General features: G+C 37.5%; 1 protein-coding gene across 17 annotated transcripts in view; it reads right to left on the bottom strand.

Moving 5' to 3' along the window:
* The window catches only part of Atg2 (Autophagy-related 2), a 274,490-nt gene that overhangs the window by 184,981 nt on the left and 75,227 nt on the right, over positions 1-14,282 (bottom strand). For all 17 annotated transcript variants that reach the window (XR_016268486.1, XR_016268485.1, XM_089461795.1 and 14 more), the window contains 2 exons: positions 2,385-2,548; positions 766-870 (listed from right to left, as the gene is read on the bottom strand). Coding sequence is in view for 15 of the 17 variants with exons in the window: in XM_089461795.1 (XP_089317921.1) it covers positions 766-870; positions 2,385-2,548 (269 nt within the window). In the remaining 2 variants the exon portion in view is untranslated. The remainder of the gene's footprint in view (positions 1-765; positions 871-2,384; positions 2,549-14,282) is intronic.

Below are 14,282 nucleotides of genomic sequence, written 5' to 3'. Positions count from 1 at the left end.
GTTGATATATACATAGATTTTGTAATTTACAGATTTTGGATACCACGCCCCTTCGCCCCCAATTTTGAAAATACGTATTTCGAGTATGCATACATTTTAACTATATATCACGCTCTGAAAGTTTCATGAAGATAGTCTTACTACAAGAGAAATTATTCAACTAATAAATTCTCATAATATTGCCCACACTGCAGCGCAACCCAAGCGCAGTCGCTGCTTACTGCGCAATTAGCAGAGCGCGTGCTTATACGTACGTGTGGATGTATGTGTGCATTAAAGAAGTGCAGAATGATTAGAGTATCAGCTTGGAGGGTTCGGGGTATCTTCTAGTCGAGCAGTCTCGACTGGAGCCTTCTTACTTGTTTTAGACTCCATTGTTGTTGGCGCTGCTATGGTTATCACTGGGAGTTTCAGTCTGTATTGTCGCTTTTCTCTTCAGCTCAACTTATAGTCGCTGTTTCAGTCTCCGCAGATAGTTAAACTCAAGGTCGTTTCTGGAGAGACCATAAGCCCATCACGCCCTACCACATTCAGGAACAGAGTTTCATGGGGAGCGGAATGTTGTAGAACCATTTGTCATTTTTTAACACATTTGTCATTATTTAGCACGTCTGTCATTTTGTGGTAATATTTATAACTTTATTCTAAGCTTAATCAGTTATCAGATAAATCGATACAATGAGTATTATTATCAAAAAATTAAATAATATAAAATAAATCCACAATAAAAAATCTCTACAATAAAAAAATTAAAGCTCTACTTACAGTTATATTAAGAAAATCTATTAATTGATATAGCCAGTGATTTACTGAGGGTGCTGGTTTATGCCACAAACTAGCTCCATTTAATCCAAACGCAAGCTTCATTCTCTGTAAAATTCAATATACATTGTTATTCTTTTTAAGTATTTATAAAAGTTGGTCGAAATTTACACACATAGAACAGAAATTTTTCAAAAATTTTAGGGATACATTTGAATACAATGAAACAGTACAAATTGCACTGGTTTTACATACAACATCAACACTATTTTCTTCACTAAGCACTCATTCAAATCCACTTGCACAGTCGCTTAGTATTAAACTCTTTATACTTCCGTTTGCCAACCCGCATCTAGTTCACACTCACATCTTTTTTATTACACATCCAAACTTTTTGAATGCCACAGTCAATCTTTGTTATTATACCCTGAACCTATTGAAAATGGGAAATCAGGGTATAATAGTTTATAGGCCTGGCTTAAAATTTTAGACAGTTTGTTCCAAGATTTTCTGATAAATGAACTTCACACCGAAGAATTCAAATATAATTCGTACGAGTTGCTGTGAAGCACTTTCATTATTTCAATTGTAAACATTTTCTATATACTGATGCTATTTGTTAAAAGCAAACCGCACAAAAGCCGAATTCATGCAAAGAGAGCATCGATGCTGGGCGTACTTACATTCATTTGATTTCAAAGTAGAATATCGGAAAGGGACCCCCCAAATAGCAAATGCAGATTTTCTGTTCCAAAATACTTTACCCACAGACGTTGGTGAAGTTGGTGTAGATTTAGCAGAAATTAAAGATTGTTGGTTATTGGTGGAGCAGCGACGCAATTCGGATATAATAGATATTATCAAGCAATTAAATGCTGGGGAAACTCAAAATTATGTTTTTAGGGCATCGATAGAGGAGGCTACCAGTACTCAACTATCCAAATTTAAGCTGTAAGATATAAAATTTTGCTGTTGGCCACGCCCCCTATGGGCGTTAGCTCGTTGGACTTGGGTGGTCAACCCGCGTATATATACAAAATTTCAAGTCTACCATCAATAGTGCCTATAATATAGCAGAATTCGAAAAATCACTATATCGTCAGGTCCGATTTACCACGCCCCTAGTAGACGTAGATATAAAATTATTTCACCCATTTTTAAAGAATTAAAACACCAGCTCACGTGCAAAACTTAAGCATTCTAGACTTATTACTTTAAAAGATACAGTTTTATCCGATTTGCCACGCACCAAATGGGCGTAGATATATCCGCCATAGCTCGTAATCTTGGGTGGCCGATGCGGATCTGCATTTCAAATTTCAGCTTTCTAGCTCTTCAACTAATATGATTTCTTGTATATCGGAAAATGGATTTTCCGATTTGCCACGCCCCTAGTGGGTGGATCAGGAAAATTTTAACACTTTAAAAATCGGAGATATACACGAGTATGTGTTCCAAATTTCAAGTCTCTAGCTTCAATAGCGCCAAAATAGATTGCGTTTATACGGACAGACGGACGGACAGCAAGATGAACATTGCACAAAACCAATATACTAATTTACTTTCGTGAATAAGTATAAAAATTCTACAGTGAACATGCATATATATTTAATGTACATTACCTTTAAACGTTTTTCTGGTTTCTTTTTAATTTCAGCTACAACTGAGATAATTTCGTGACGGTTATTTGTTACTCTCTTTTCTTCGGAAATATTGCAAATTATTCGCGTTAAGTTGTTGTCGATTTCATCGGTCCATGCAGCATCCACTTCTTGAAAAACTTGTCCTATAAATAAAACAAAATAACAGATATGTATGATGAAAGAAGTTGATGCCGAATGTTATAAAAATACATAAAGTTTGGCAAGAAAGATTTTACACACAGATTTTTTTGCTTTGAAGCGAAATAAAACAAGTAAGAAAGCTCTAGTCAAGACTGCCCGACTACGAGATCCACTGAACCCTTCGAGCAATAGCTGTTTCAATCATTTTTCGCTTCTTTCTGCGTACACAAGACACACACCCGCACACACACAGAGATACGCACGCACGCATAAACACGCATTGGCTGCAGTGGTGGCTTACTATGGGACCTTAAGTGCTCAATAACTATTCTTGTGGATGTACTTTCTACATTAAACATTCAGATTATGATTATAATATGGATATGCATGTATTTGCCAAAGCACAAGTCCCTAGTATTTGAAATACGCTTTTTATACCCTGAACCCATTTTCAATGGGAAATCAGGGTATAATGGTTTTGTTGAAATGTATGTAACAGGGAGAAGGAGGCGTGGCAGACCCCACAAAGTATATATATTCTTGATCAGGGTGACGAGCTGAGTTGATTTGGCCCTGTCCGTCTGTCTGTCCGTCTGTCCGTCTGTCCGTATGTATGAACGCGTCGATTTCAGAAGATATAAGAGCTAGAGACTTCAAATTTTTTTTAAAATGTCCGTAATTACAGCGCGCATATCAAGTTTATCAATAAAATTCGATAACTCATCCCGATCTTTTTTTATCGATAAAAAACCTTATCGAAAACCAGTTATAAAATTATATCTTCTACACCTTTATTGCTAGAGTCTCCAAATTTTTTATGTATGCTTATATGCAATTTATACAATTTCGGTTTTTGTTAAAATTTACCCCCCACCCTTAATTTCACCCCCTCACCCTCACTTTTGTAAAAAGCGTATTTCAAATACTAGAGACTTGTGCTTTGGCAATTACATGCATATCTATGTTATAATCACAATCTGAAAGTTTCATGAAGATCGTACGTCCATAAAAAAAGTTATTAAACAATTAAGTTCTCATAGTAGGCGCACACTGCAGCCCATGCGTGTTTATGCGTGGGTGCTTGTGTGTGTATGTGTTTTTGTATGTGTATGTGTATGTATGCGTGTGTGTGTGTGTGTATGTGTGTCTGTATGCGTGTGTGTGTATGTGTGTCTGTATGCGTGTGTGTGTATGTATGCCTGTGTGTGCGTACGTGCCTGTGTGTGTGTGTGTGTGCGTGTTTCTTGTGTAAGCTAAAAGACGCGAAAAATTATTGAAATATCTATTGCTCCAAGGGTTCAGGGGATCTCGTAGTCGAGCAGTCTCGACTAGAGCTTTCTTACTTGTTACAAATGTGAGGGTGAATAAGTTTGGACAAAAACCGAAATTGTATAAAATGCATATAAGTATACATTTAAAATTTGGAGACTCTATCTTTAAAGATGTAGAAGATATACATTTATTAGTGTTTTTCGATAATGTGTTTAATTGATAACAAAATAACGGGGCAATTTATCGATATTTAAAGCAAAACTCGACAGGCGCGTGCTATACACTGAACCCATTGAAAATGGGAAATCAGGGTATAATGGTTTTGTTGAAATGTATGTAACAGGCAGAAGGAGGCGTGGCAGACCCCACAAAGTATATATATTCTTGATCAGGGTGACGAGTTGAGTTGATTTCGCTCTGTCCGTCTGTCCGTATGTTTGAACGCGTCGATTTCCGAAGATATAAGAGCTAGAGACTTCAAATTTTTTGTAAAATGTTCGTAATTACAGCGCGGATATCGAGTTTATCATTAAAAATCGATAACTCATCCCGATCTTTTTTTCTCGATAAAAAACCTTATCGAAAACCAGTTATAAAATTATATCTTCTACACCTTTATTGCTAGAGTCTCCAAATTTTTAATGTATGCTTATATGCAATTTATACAATTTCGGTTTTTGTTAAAATTTACCCCCCACCTCTAAATTCACCCCCTCACCCTCACTTTTGTAAAAAGCGTATTTCAAATACTAGAGACTTGTGCTTTGGCAATTACATGCATATCCATGTTATAATCATAATCTGAAAGTTTCATGAAGATCGTACGTCCACAAAAAAAAGTTATTAAACAATTAAGTTCTCATAGTAAGCGCACACTGCACCCCATGCGTGTTTATGCGTGGGTGCTTGTGTGGGTATGTGTTTGTGTATGTGTGTGTATGTGTTTGTGTATGTGTGTGTGTATGTGAGTGTGTGTATGCGTTTGTGTCTGTATGCGTGTGTGTGTATGTATGCCTGTGTGTGCGTACGTGCGTGTGTGTGTGTGTGTGTGTGCGTGTTTCTTGTGTATGCTGAAAGTCGAAAAATTATTGAAATAGCTATTGCTCCAAGGGTTCAGGGGATCTCGTAGTCGAGCAGTCTCGACTAGAGCTTTCTTACTTGTTTTTTTTTTTTTTTTAATTACGAGCACTCTCGACTAGAGTTTTCTTCCTTTTTGTACTCAGTCAGTAAAGTGAAATGAGTATATTGGTTTTGTGCAATGTCCGTCTTGCTGTCCGTCCGTCTGTCCGTCTATCCGTATGAACGCAATCTATTTCGGTGCTATTGAAGCTAGAGACTTGAAATCTGGAACACATACTCGTGTATATCTCCGATTTATAGTGTTAAAATTTTCCCGATCCGCCCACTAGGGGAGTGGCAACTCGGAAAAAACATTTCCGATATACCAGAAAGTTGAAGAACTAGAACTTAACTTAAACTTAAATTTGGTATGTAGGTCCGAGTCGACCAACCAAGATCACGAACTATGGCGGATATATCTCCGCCCATTGGGTGCGTGGCAAATCGGATAAAACTGTATCTCCAATAGTTTTACAGCTAGAACGCTGAAATTTAGCACGTCAGCTAATGTTATGATTCTATAAAGTCTAATGACAAAATTATATTTTTACGCCTATTAGGGGCTATATTTAGACACTATTGACGCTACAGACCTTAATATGTTATAAAGCAAAACTCGATATCCGCGTGGTATATACGGACATTTAAAAAAATTGTGGGCTCTAGCCCTTATATATTCAGAAATCGACGACATCAAACATACTGACAGACGGAGAGACGGACGGACGGACGGACAGACAGACAGACAGACAGGGCCAAATCGACGCCAGAATACATATACTTTATGGGGTCTGCGATGACTTCTTCTGCCGTTACATACTTTTTCTCCATTATATCCTGATTATACCCTGATTTCCCATTTTCAATGGGTTCAGGGTATACAAAATATGTTTTCAAAGAGATATTAAGTTCCTTGGCCCTTGCGTGTATGGTCTCAAATGAAAACGAATTGCAGTACGATTCTGACGAGTGCGGCAAGAGTCGGCGTTTTCGCAAACTGATTCTAGACCAAAGTGGATTGATTCAAGAATATTGCAACAAAAACAGCAAAAGATGAAGAGATTGAAAGATTTCTTAGCACTCTCGGTGACATCGTCCACCCAAAGAAAAACAAGTAAGAACGTTGCAATCGGGCGATACCGATTGCAGAATACTCATTCACAGCCCAAGCGCTATCAGCCAGAGTATATAATACAATTTTCAAGTCTAGTGTGCAACAAAAATCTTTGCATCATTGCAGCTAAGATCTTCAAATTACATATATGTATCATTTATACAATTTTGATTTTTATTATATATTTATATCCATATATTTGATACCGGCTTCAGGCTAGCAGCAGATCTGCGCGATTTTCCTATACATGTGCGCAAGCTCATTCTATGCGTACAGACAGAAGCGCGCCTTTTCTCACATTCTTAGAATTTCGATTGATTTCTGGATTTGCTACCCGTTACTGTAGTTTTGTTTGATGACGCTCTCTTATAAATTCTATTCTATTTTAGGAACTGGCTGGTCAGGCAAAGCAGTGGCGCGGATGCTAAAGGCGACGCAAGTTATGTTAGAGTAGGGGCGGTTCGAAACCTCTTCGATGTTTTTTTTTTTTTTTTTTTTTTTTGATATATTCATTTTTTATAAAATAGATATTTTATTTGGAAGGTGCGAGATTGAATGAATGTCACTTAATACTTTTATTTTTCTTAGTCGAATAATTTGATAAGTTTAAATTTGTTTCGTCTTAAATAACCCTCAAATTCATATACGCAAATACATACAAATGAATATATGTATATATGTAAGTCTATATATGGCAAGCATTTCAGCCTTATACATGCTCTCATTTGTATGTGTGTATGTATGCACACAAAATTGCGTACTCTAGCATTTTCTAAGAACCTCGTTGCGATAGATTTGTGTTTGCATTGTTTTTGAATTTCTAGCCGCTACAGTGTCTTTTCTTTACTATGTGGCGTTGTTTTAAGTTAAAACGAACACAAACAAGTAAGAACGTTGCAGTCGGGCGTTACCGACTGCGGAATACTCATTCACATCCCATCAACAATTTAGTAGTTAAGTTTCGTTCTAATACTGTAGAATATACAGGTTTTTCCGATTTGCCACGCCCCAACTGGGCGTAGACACCTCATTTTTGGTCAGTTTTTAGAAAGAGATAACGTTACCCTAACTGCAAAGTTTGAATGCTTACCCTAAAAAATGTGAAAATTACAGGGTATTTTTCGATATGCCACGCCCCTAAAGAGGCGTAAAAATTATTTTTGGGGAATCGATAGAGGAGGCTACCAGTAACTCAACTATCCAAATTTGAAGCTTCTAGCTATTATACTTTAGGAGATATAAGCTTTTGCGGTTTGCCACGCCCCCTGTGGGCGGACATATATCCGAAAAAACTTTTTGGTCTTGGGTGATCAGTCCGAGTATATATACAAAATTTGAGGTCTCTGCCATCAATAGTGTCCAAAATATAGGAGAATTTAAAAAATTACTATATCTTCAGGTCCGATTAGCCACGCCCCCAACGGGCGTAGACTTATAATTTATCTTCAGACTTTATAGAATCATACCATTAGCTGACGTGCAAAATTTCAGCATTCTAGGTTTACAACTTTAGGAGATACAGTTTTATCCGATTTGCCACGCCCCCAATGGGCGTAGATATATCCGCCATAGCTCGTGATCTTGGGTGGTCAACGCGGACCTACATACCAAGTTTCAGCTTTCTAGCTCTTCAACAAACATGATTTCTGGTATATCGGAAAATGCATTTTCCGATTTGCCACGCCCCTAGTGGGCGGATCGGGAAAATTTTAACACTTTATAAATCGGAGATATACACGAGTATGTGTTCCAAATTTCAAGTCTCTAGCTTCAATAGCGCCGAAATAGATTGCGTTCATACGGACAGACGGACGGACGGACAGACGGACAGACGGACGGACAGCAAGACGAACATTGCACAAAACCAATATACTGATTCACTTTCGTGAATGAGTATAAAAAGATCTGCTGCTGCTCATACCGCTCTAGCACATTTGTTTTACTCTCATCTCGCTCTGTTATCATCTCGCTATGTTCTCATCTGGCTCTGTTCTCATCTTGCTATGATTTCACCTCGCTCTCTGTTTTCAGCTATCGCTTTCGCTATCCGTTTTCAGCTACCGCTACGGCAAAGTGTAGCACATCATTTCGTTTTGTGCTATTGCTATCGCTACAGATTTTAACACAACAAACTAAGAGAGCAGAGCAGAGCAGAGCTACCACTCCCGAGAGCAGAGCAGAGCAGAGCTACCACTCTCGCGGTAGCGAGAGCATAGCACAATTTTTATTGCTATTGCTGCTACAGAGTAGTTTTTGCAAACGCTGGTTTTAACTACTGTTGCTCGAAACGACGCGGTGGTGTAGGCAGAAGCGCCGGCGATCCTTATTTTAGTTATTTTGACATGAACATGCTATTTGGCTTGGGTGCGAGTTCAAATCCCGCGGAAAACTCTTTTTTGTAAATTGCAAATTTTTATTATTTTAACTTCTTTTATATTTTTTAAATTTCATAAAATTTTTTTTATTTTTTTTTTTTTCGTATTATGAATATTTATTAAGCTTATTTATATGTAAAAATACATAATTAGATGGCTCACGCATATACACAAATGTCGCAATTCGGGCACTATAAATGCCGATTGCCATGCCCCTAGTGACCGTAGACTCCTCATTTTTGGCCAGTTCTTAGAACGAGCAACCGGTAACCTAACTGCAAAGTTTGAAATCATACGCTCAAAAATATGTGAAAATTACAGTGTATCTTTCGATATGCTACGCCCCTAAAGAGGCGTTAAAATTATTTTTGGGGCATTGATAGAGGAAGCTACCAGTACTCAACTATCCAAATTCAAGCTGTAAGATATACAATTTTGCGATTGGCGGGAAAATTTTAACACTTTATGAATGGAAGATATACACGAAATTTAAAGTCTCTAGCTTCAATAGTGCCGAAATAGATTGCGTTCATACGGACAGACGGACGGACATTGCACAAAACCAATATACTCATTTCACTTTCGTGAATGAATATAAAAACTACAGTAGCGACACTGACCAGAGAACACATAGACTAGACATGTAGAACAAACTTTTTCAACACCGAAAAAATGCGCTGAACAGACCGGACAACTTCGTATTTGGTCGGCTCGGTCTTCTGAGGCTCAGGCAGTGAAAATAAGGCAAGACAAAATCAGTGTGCTGCGACTGCTGCCACGAAATGCACGCATTACTAAATGAAGCACGGCTATGCGCTCTTTTTCCCTTACTCACTCTCTCCCTCTCTTTATGGTCTCTCTCTATGGTCTCGAATAGCAGCAGCGCACAAAAATTGAATATTGTTCGCGACGATCCCAGCTCTTTCCTCTTGAGTGAAGGGTATACCGAAATCATAAAAGCATTTGTCAAGCTCATGCAAACAAAATGTAATCGTTTCGATGGTTATTCGTGGGAAGGGTGCTCACTTCACAAGGCAGACCAACGGCAAATTTTGGGCTGATGATAGATGAAAATACTGAGAAAGAATTGAGTTTCGCGACGCACGCACACAAAAGCACATACACGTATCAAGGATGTAAGTGTGTGTGTGCATGCTCGTCGCGAAAATGTATTCTTTCTGTGCACAACAGCCTGTGCAAATTGTAAAGCCCAAAATTTGCCGTTGGTCTGCCTTGTGAAGTGAGCACATGCATATATACATTTGTGTATGTGTATGCTTGTATGGGATGGCAAGCTAATTGTCTCTGGATTTAGTAGTTTGTAAATTTTGTATGATTTGAATCGTAGGGTGACTATCAAATGGGCCATTATGACTTAATTAGAAATTTTTGACAATAATGAGTAAAGCTTGAGTATAATATGACATGTGTATTTCATATATTGCAAAGCCTTTAATAAAGTTAGTAGTGTTTTACGATAATTTTTTCGGTTAAAAATGTGTATAAAATAATTTTAATTATATATAATTATTTACGGATATAAACACATTTATAAACATGATTAGCAATAATAATATATAAATGTACTTATGTACATATGTATGTATGTTCATACATAGTACATCTGTTTAAAGTGGTTATGACAGTCCGTAAGACCGACCATGAGAGAGTTCTCAGTGAGAGTTAACAGACGTGTTTACTATTGTGCTCTTCAATTATTCTTGTTTTCTTAGTTAATTATTCTTATTAAATTTCACATAATTGCGGTTCGGTTGTATATAGCAAATATCTATATTTTCCTGTGCAAGGTTTGATCCGTTGTTCACTGTGTTTTTAATAATTTGCTTTTTTAATTTGTGAAGCTTTGTGTGCAGTGTCGGTTCATTAGTTTCATTATTTGCATTTCTGCTTTAGTGTTTCTATTTGTTGGCGCTCTCCCCAGTTCACTCTTTCTAAGTTTGTGTGAGTGTGTGCATAAGTTGCTCTCACTATCTACGGTTGTTGTATTTGCCTCTCTTGAATCTTTGATTTTTGTGGTGTGCAAGTATACTCTCTCGCTGAGGACTTTTGATCTGCTCTGTAACGGTTGTTTTTGTTGTTGACTCGCTCTCTCAACATATATTTTCGTTGCGCTCTGTAACGGCTGTTTGTTGTTGGACTCGCTCTCAACACATTTATACCTCTCTTGGTTTTTTCATTTCTGTTTACATTCAGTAATTTTGTGATCTATCCCAATTGCCAATATGAGTTGCTGCAAAAAAGCTTGCACTTTCAGGCAAACAGTTGATTCTGCACAAGCGCAATTTATAAGTTGCTGGCTGTGTGATAACATGATGCATACTAAGTGTGCAGGTCTTACTGGGCGTGAATATGACAAGATTATGTCTACTTCTAAAGCTGGTAGTGGAGGCATACGCTGGTCTTGTCCGATTTGCTTGGAAAAACAAATAAACTTTTCTAAAATGTATAGTGCTGTGAGGGCTCAATTTTTAAAACTGAGGAAGATTTCTATGCAGTTGACCAGTGACATGGCTGCTGCTGAGGAAATCTTAAATCAGTACGGCTTTGAAAGTCCTCTCTCTCAATTGGATACTCCTTTGTTGTCGGTAACTCCTTCTGTAATAGTACCGTCACCTAATTCGCTTGCTCCTCCCTCACCTTGCGCTTCTGTTTTGTCGTCGGCTCCCAATTCTCTAGATCCTCCTTCACCTTGTCCCATATCTGTTTCTCCTATTGAGGCTTCTATTGAAACTCAAGCCCCTGTCCCAAATTTGGATGTTACTTCTATTGTTGCTCAAACAAAGAGTGACAATAAGTCAGCCTCTCAGAGCATTACCTTATCTGTTGTCTCTCCTAGAAAGCAAGTTTTCTTATCTAGGCTTTCATCTGACACTACCATTGAGGCAGTATCGGCTTTTATCTCAAATAAGATTCCGGCTAATATTTTTATATCGAAGTTTAGTTTTGCGACACCGCGTGAAATTGCTTCGTTCAAAATCAATGTGCCTGTAGAATACTTTAAAACCCTTTGTGATCCTAATTTCTGGCCACCTCATGTAGTTGTTCATGAATTTAAACCCAAAAATCGTAACAGATCGATGCCCATTTCAGTAAATTTACCTTCGGTGCAGTCTTCATCAAACGTTGTACCAAAAAACTAAATTACTTACAAACCTCTTCTCAGCTGTCCCTGATTTATCAAAATGTACGTGGCTTAAACTCAAAACTTAAAAGTCTTTTCTTGCATAGTTTCAGTGTACAATATGATATTATCGCTTTCACTGAAACATGGCTAAGTAGTAATATTCATAATAGTGAAATTCTTTCAAGTAATTTCACTATTTATCGACTCGACCGTTCGTCGCGCAGAGGTGGTGGGGTGTTAATTGCGGTTAAGTCCATTATCCACTCTGAATTGTTTACCTTTTCGTCCCTTCATGATGTGGAGATTATAGCGGTTAAATTAACTCTCCCATCGTGCTCATTATACATCACATGTTCTTATATCCCTCCCTCTTCTGATGTACAAGTTTATGCTCACCACATAAATTGTATTAAACAAGTTAATGAACATGTAAATGATAGAGATTGTCTTCTTGTGTTGGGTGATTTTAATATTCCGAACACTTCTTGGTCTTCAACTTGTAATGCAAATTACTTTATTCCGACAATTGATCACTATCTTTTTGATGAATTGTTTAACCTGTCTATGTTTCAGATGAACTCTATTTCAAACCATCTTAATCGCACGCTTGATCTTGTGTTTGTTAATCATGATTCGCTCATTAATGTCGCGAGATCAACTCCTTTCTCCTTACCTGAGGATATATATCACCCCACTTTAGAGGTTTTATTAACTATCGATAATCCTCCCTCTACTACACCAATGCCTTCTAAACTTAGTCGCTGTTATCGTAAATGCAATTTCGTTTTGCTTAACGAACTAATTAATTCAACAGACTGGTCTATTTTATATGAATCGGTTAATATTAATTTAGCAGCATCGTTTTTTTATTCTACCTTAAACTCTATTCTGGATGTTTGTGTCCCTCTCCGCCGTGTTTCGCCAGTTTCAAATAAGCCACCTTGGTTCACCAAAACTCTGTCGAACTTGAGAAACATTAAAACTAAATGTTTTAAAAATTACAAAAAGTCTGGTTCAAGTATTGACTGGTCCAAATATTCCATTGCCAAGTCAAACTTCAATCTTTTAAATTCTAGCTGTTATGAGAATTATCTTACACGTTGCAAACGTCAGTTTACTCGAGATCCCAAACAATTTTTCTCATTTGTAAACTCGAAGCGTAAATCCTCTGGTTTGCCGTCCTCATTTGTCCTTGGAGGTGAAAAAACATGCAATGATCAGGATTCCTCTGATCTATTTGCTGATTTTTTTCAATCCACTTATTCTTCTCCTGATCTCTACAGCAACTCATATCCTTATTCTCTTCCTGAATATGGATCTATAAATACTCCCAAAGTTACTGCATCCTCTCTGGCTGCAGCCATTAGGACATTGAAATCATCTTTCTCTCCTGGTGCTGATAATATTCCTAGTTGTGTGATTAAAGAGTGCAGTGTTTCTCTTCAGTCACAATTACTAAAATTGTTTAACTTGTCCTTGGATACTTCTGTGTTCCCTTCAATTTGGAAAGAATCTTTTATCATTCCCTTATATAAAAAAGGTGGAAGATCTGATATTTCCAATTATAGAGGCATCGCGAAATTATCTGCTATTCCGAAGTTATTTGAGAAAATCATAACATCGGCCTTGCAGCATTTTTGCAAATCGATTATTCAACCATCTCAACATGGTTTTGTTCAAAATCGAGCCCGTCCTCTAATTTACTTGAGTTCACTTCGCTTGTTAATGACAGCTTTTCCAAAAAAATGCAAACCGATGTTATTTATACGGACTTCATTAAAGCATTTGACTCAGTACATCATCACATACTAATTCTTAAGCTTGAACGCTTAGGATTTTCACCCAGTCTTGTCTCTTGGATTTCATCCTATTTAACGGGTAGAACCCAAAGAGTCTTGCTGAGAACAGCTATGTCTAAACTTATCTTTGTTTCGTCTGGTGTACCTCAGGGTAGCCATTTGGGCCCATTGCTCTTTTCCCTTTTTATAAACGACCTTCCTAGTTGTATCTCGTACTCCACTATATTTATGTATGCTGATGATGTAAAACTTTGCCTTCCATACTCCAGGGCAAATGGAAATCTTCACCTTCAAGATGACCTAAATGCATTTCAACTTTGGTGTGTGGCAAACCAGCTTGACCTAAATTGCTCAAAGTGTATGACAATGACCTTCAGTCGTACCGTTCCTCTAATTGTTGATTATAAAATTAGCAATATTTCCTTACGACGCATCTTTACAGTCAAAGATCTTGGTGTGTTCTTTGACTGTAAACTTAACTTTAATCTTCATATTTCTACCATCATTAATGAAGCCAAAAGTGTGCTTGGCTTTATTAAACGTTGGTCTAAGGAATTTAAAGATCCTTTTATTACCAAGCGCTTATTTACTTCGCTTGTGCGTCCTATTCTAGAGTATTGCTCTGTCGTATGGTCTCCGCAACATAAACTGTATCAGGATCGTATCGAATCGGTCCAAAAACAGTTTCTTCTCTTTGCCTTAAGAGACCTTAGATGGGACAGTAACTTACGATTACCGTCTTATCATAGTAGGCTCCAGCTAATTGATCTTCCATCGCTAACCAATCGCAGAACAATTTTAGGAATTGTTTTTCTGCATAAATTGATTAGTGGTGATATTGATTCGTCCTCTTTGTTGGGTCGTCTAAATTTTTTGGTTCCGTCCCGAGCAACTAGACACTATCGTCCGCTT

This window comes from Drosophila arizonae, chromosome 2, assembly GCF_054131065.1.
Source record: "Drosophila arizonae isolate 15081-1271.41 chromosome 2, UAZ_ARI_1.0, whole genome shotgun sequence".
Classification (NCBI taxonomy): domain Eukaryota; kingdom Metazoa; phylum Arthropoda; class Insecta; order Diptera; family Drosophilidae; genus Drosophila; species Drosophila arizonae.
The sequence above is the reverse complement of the archived record's forward strand: the minus strand, read 5'-3'. Positions and strand labels throughout refer to the sequence as shown.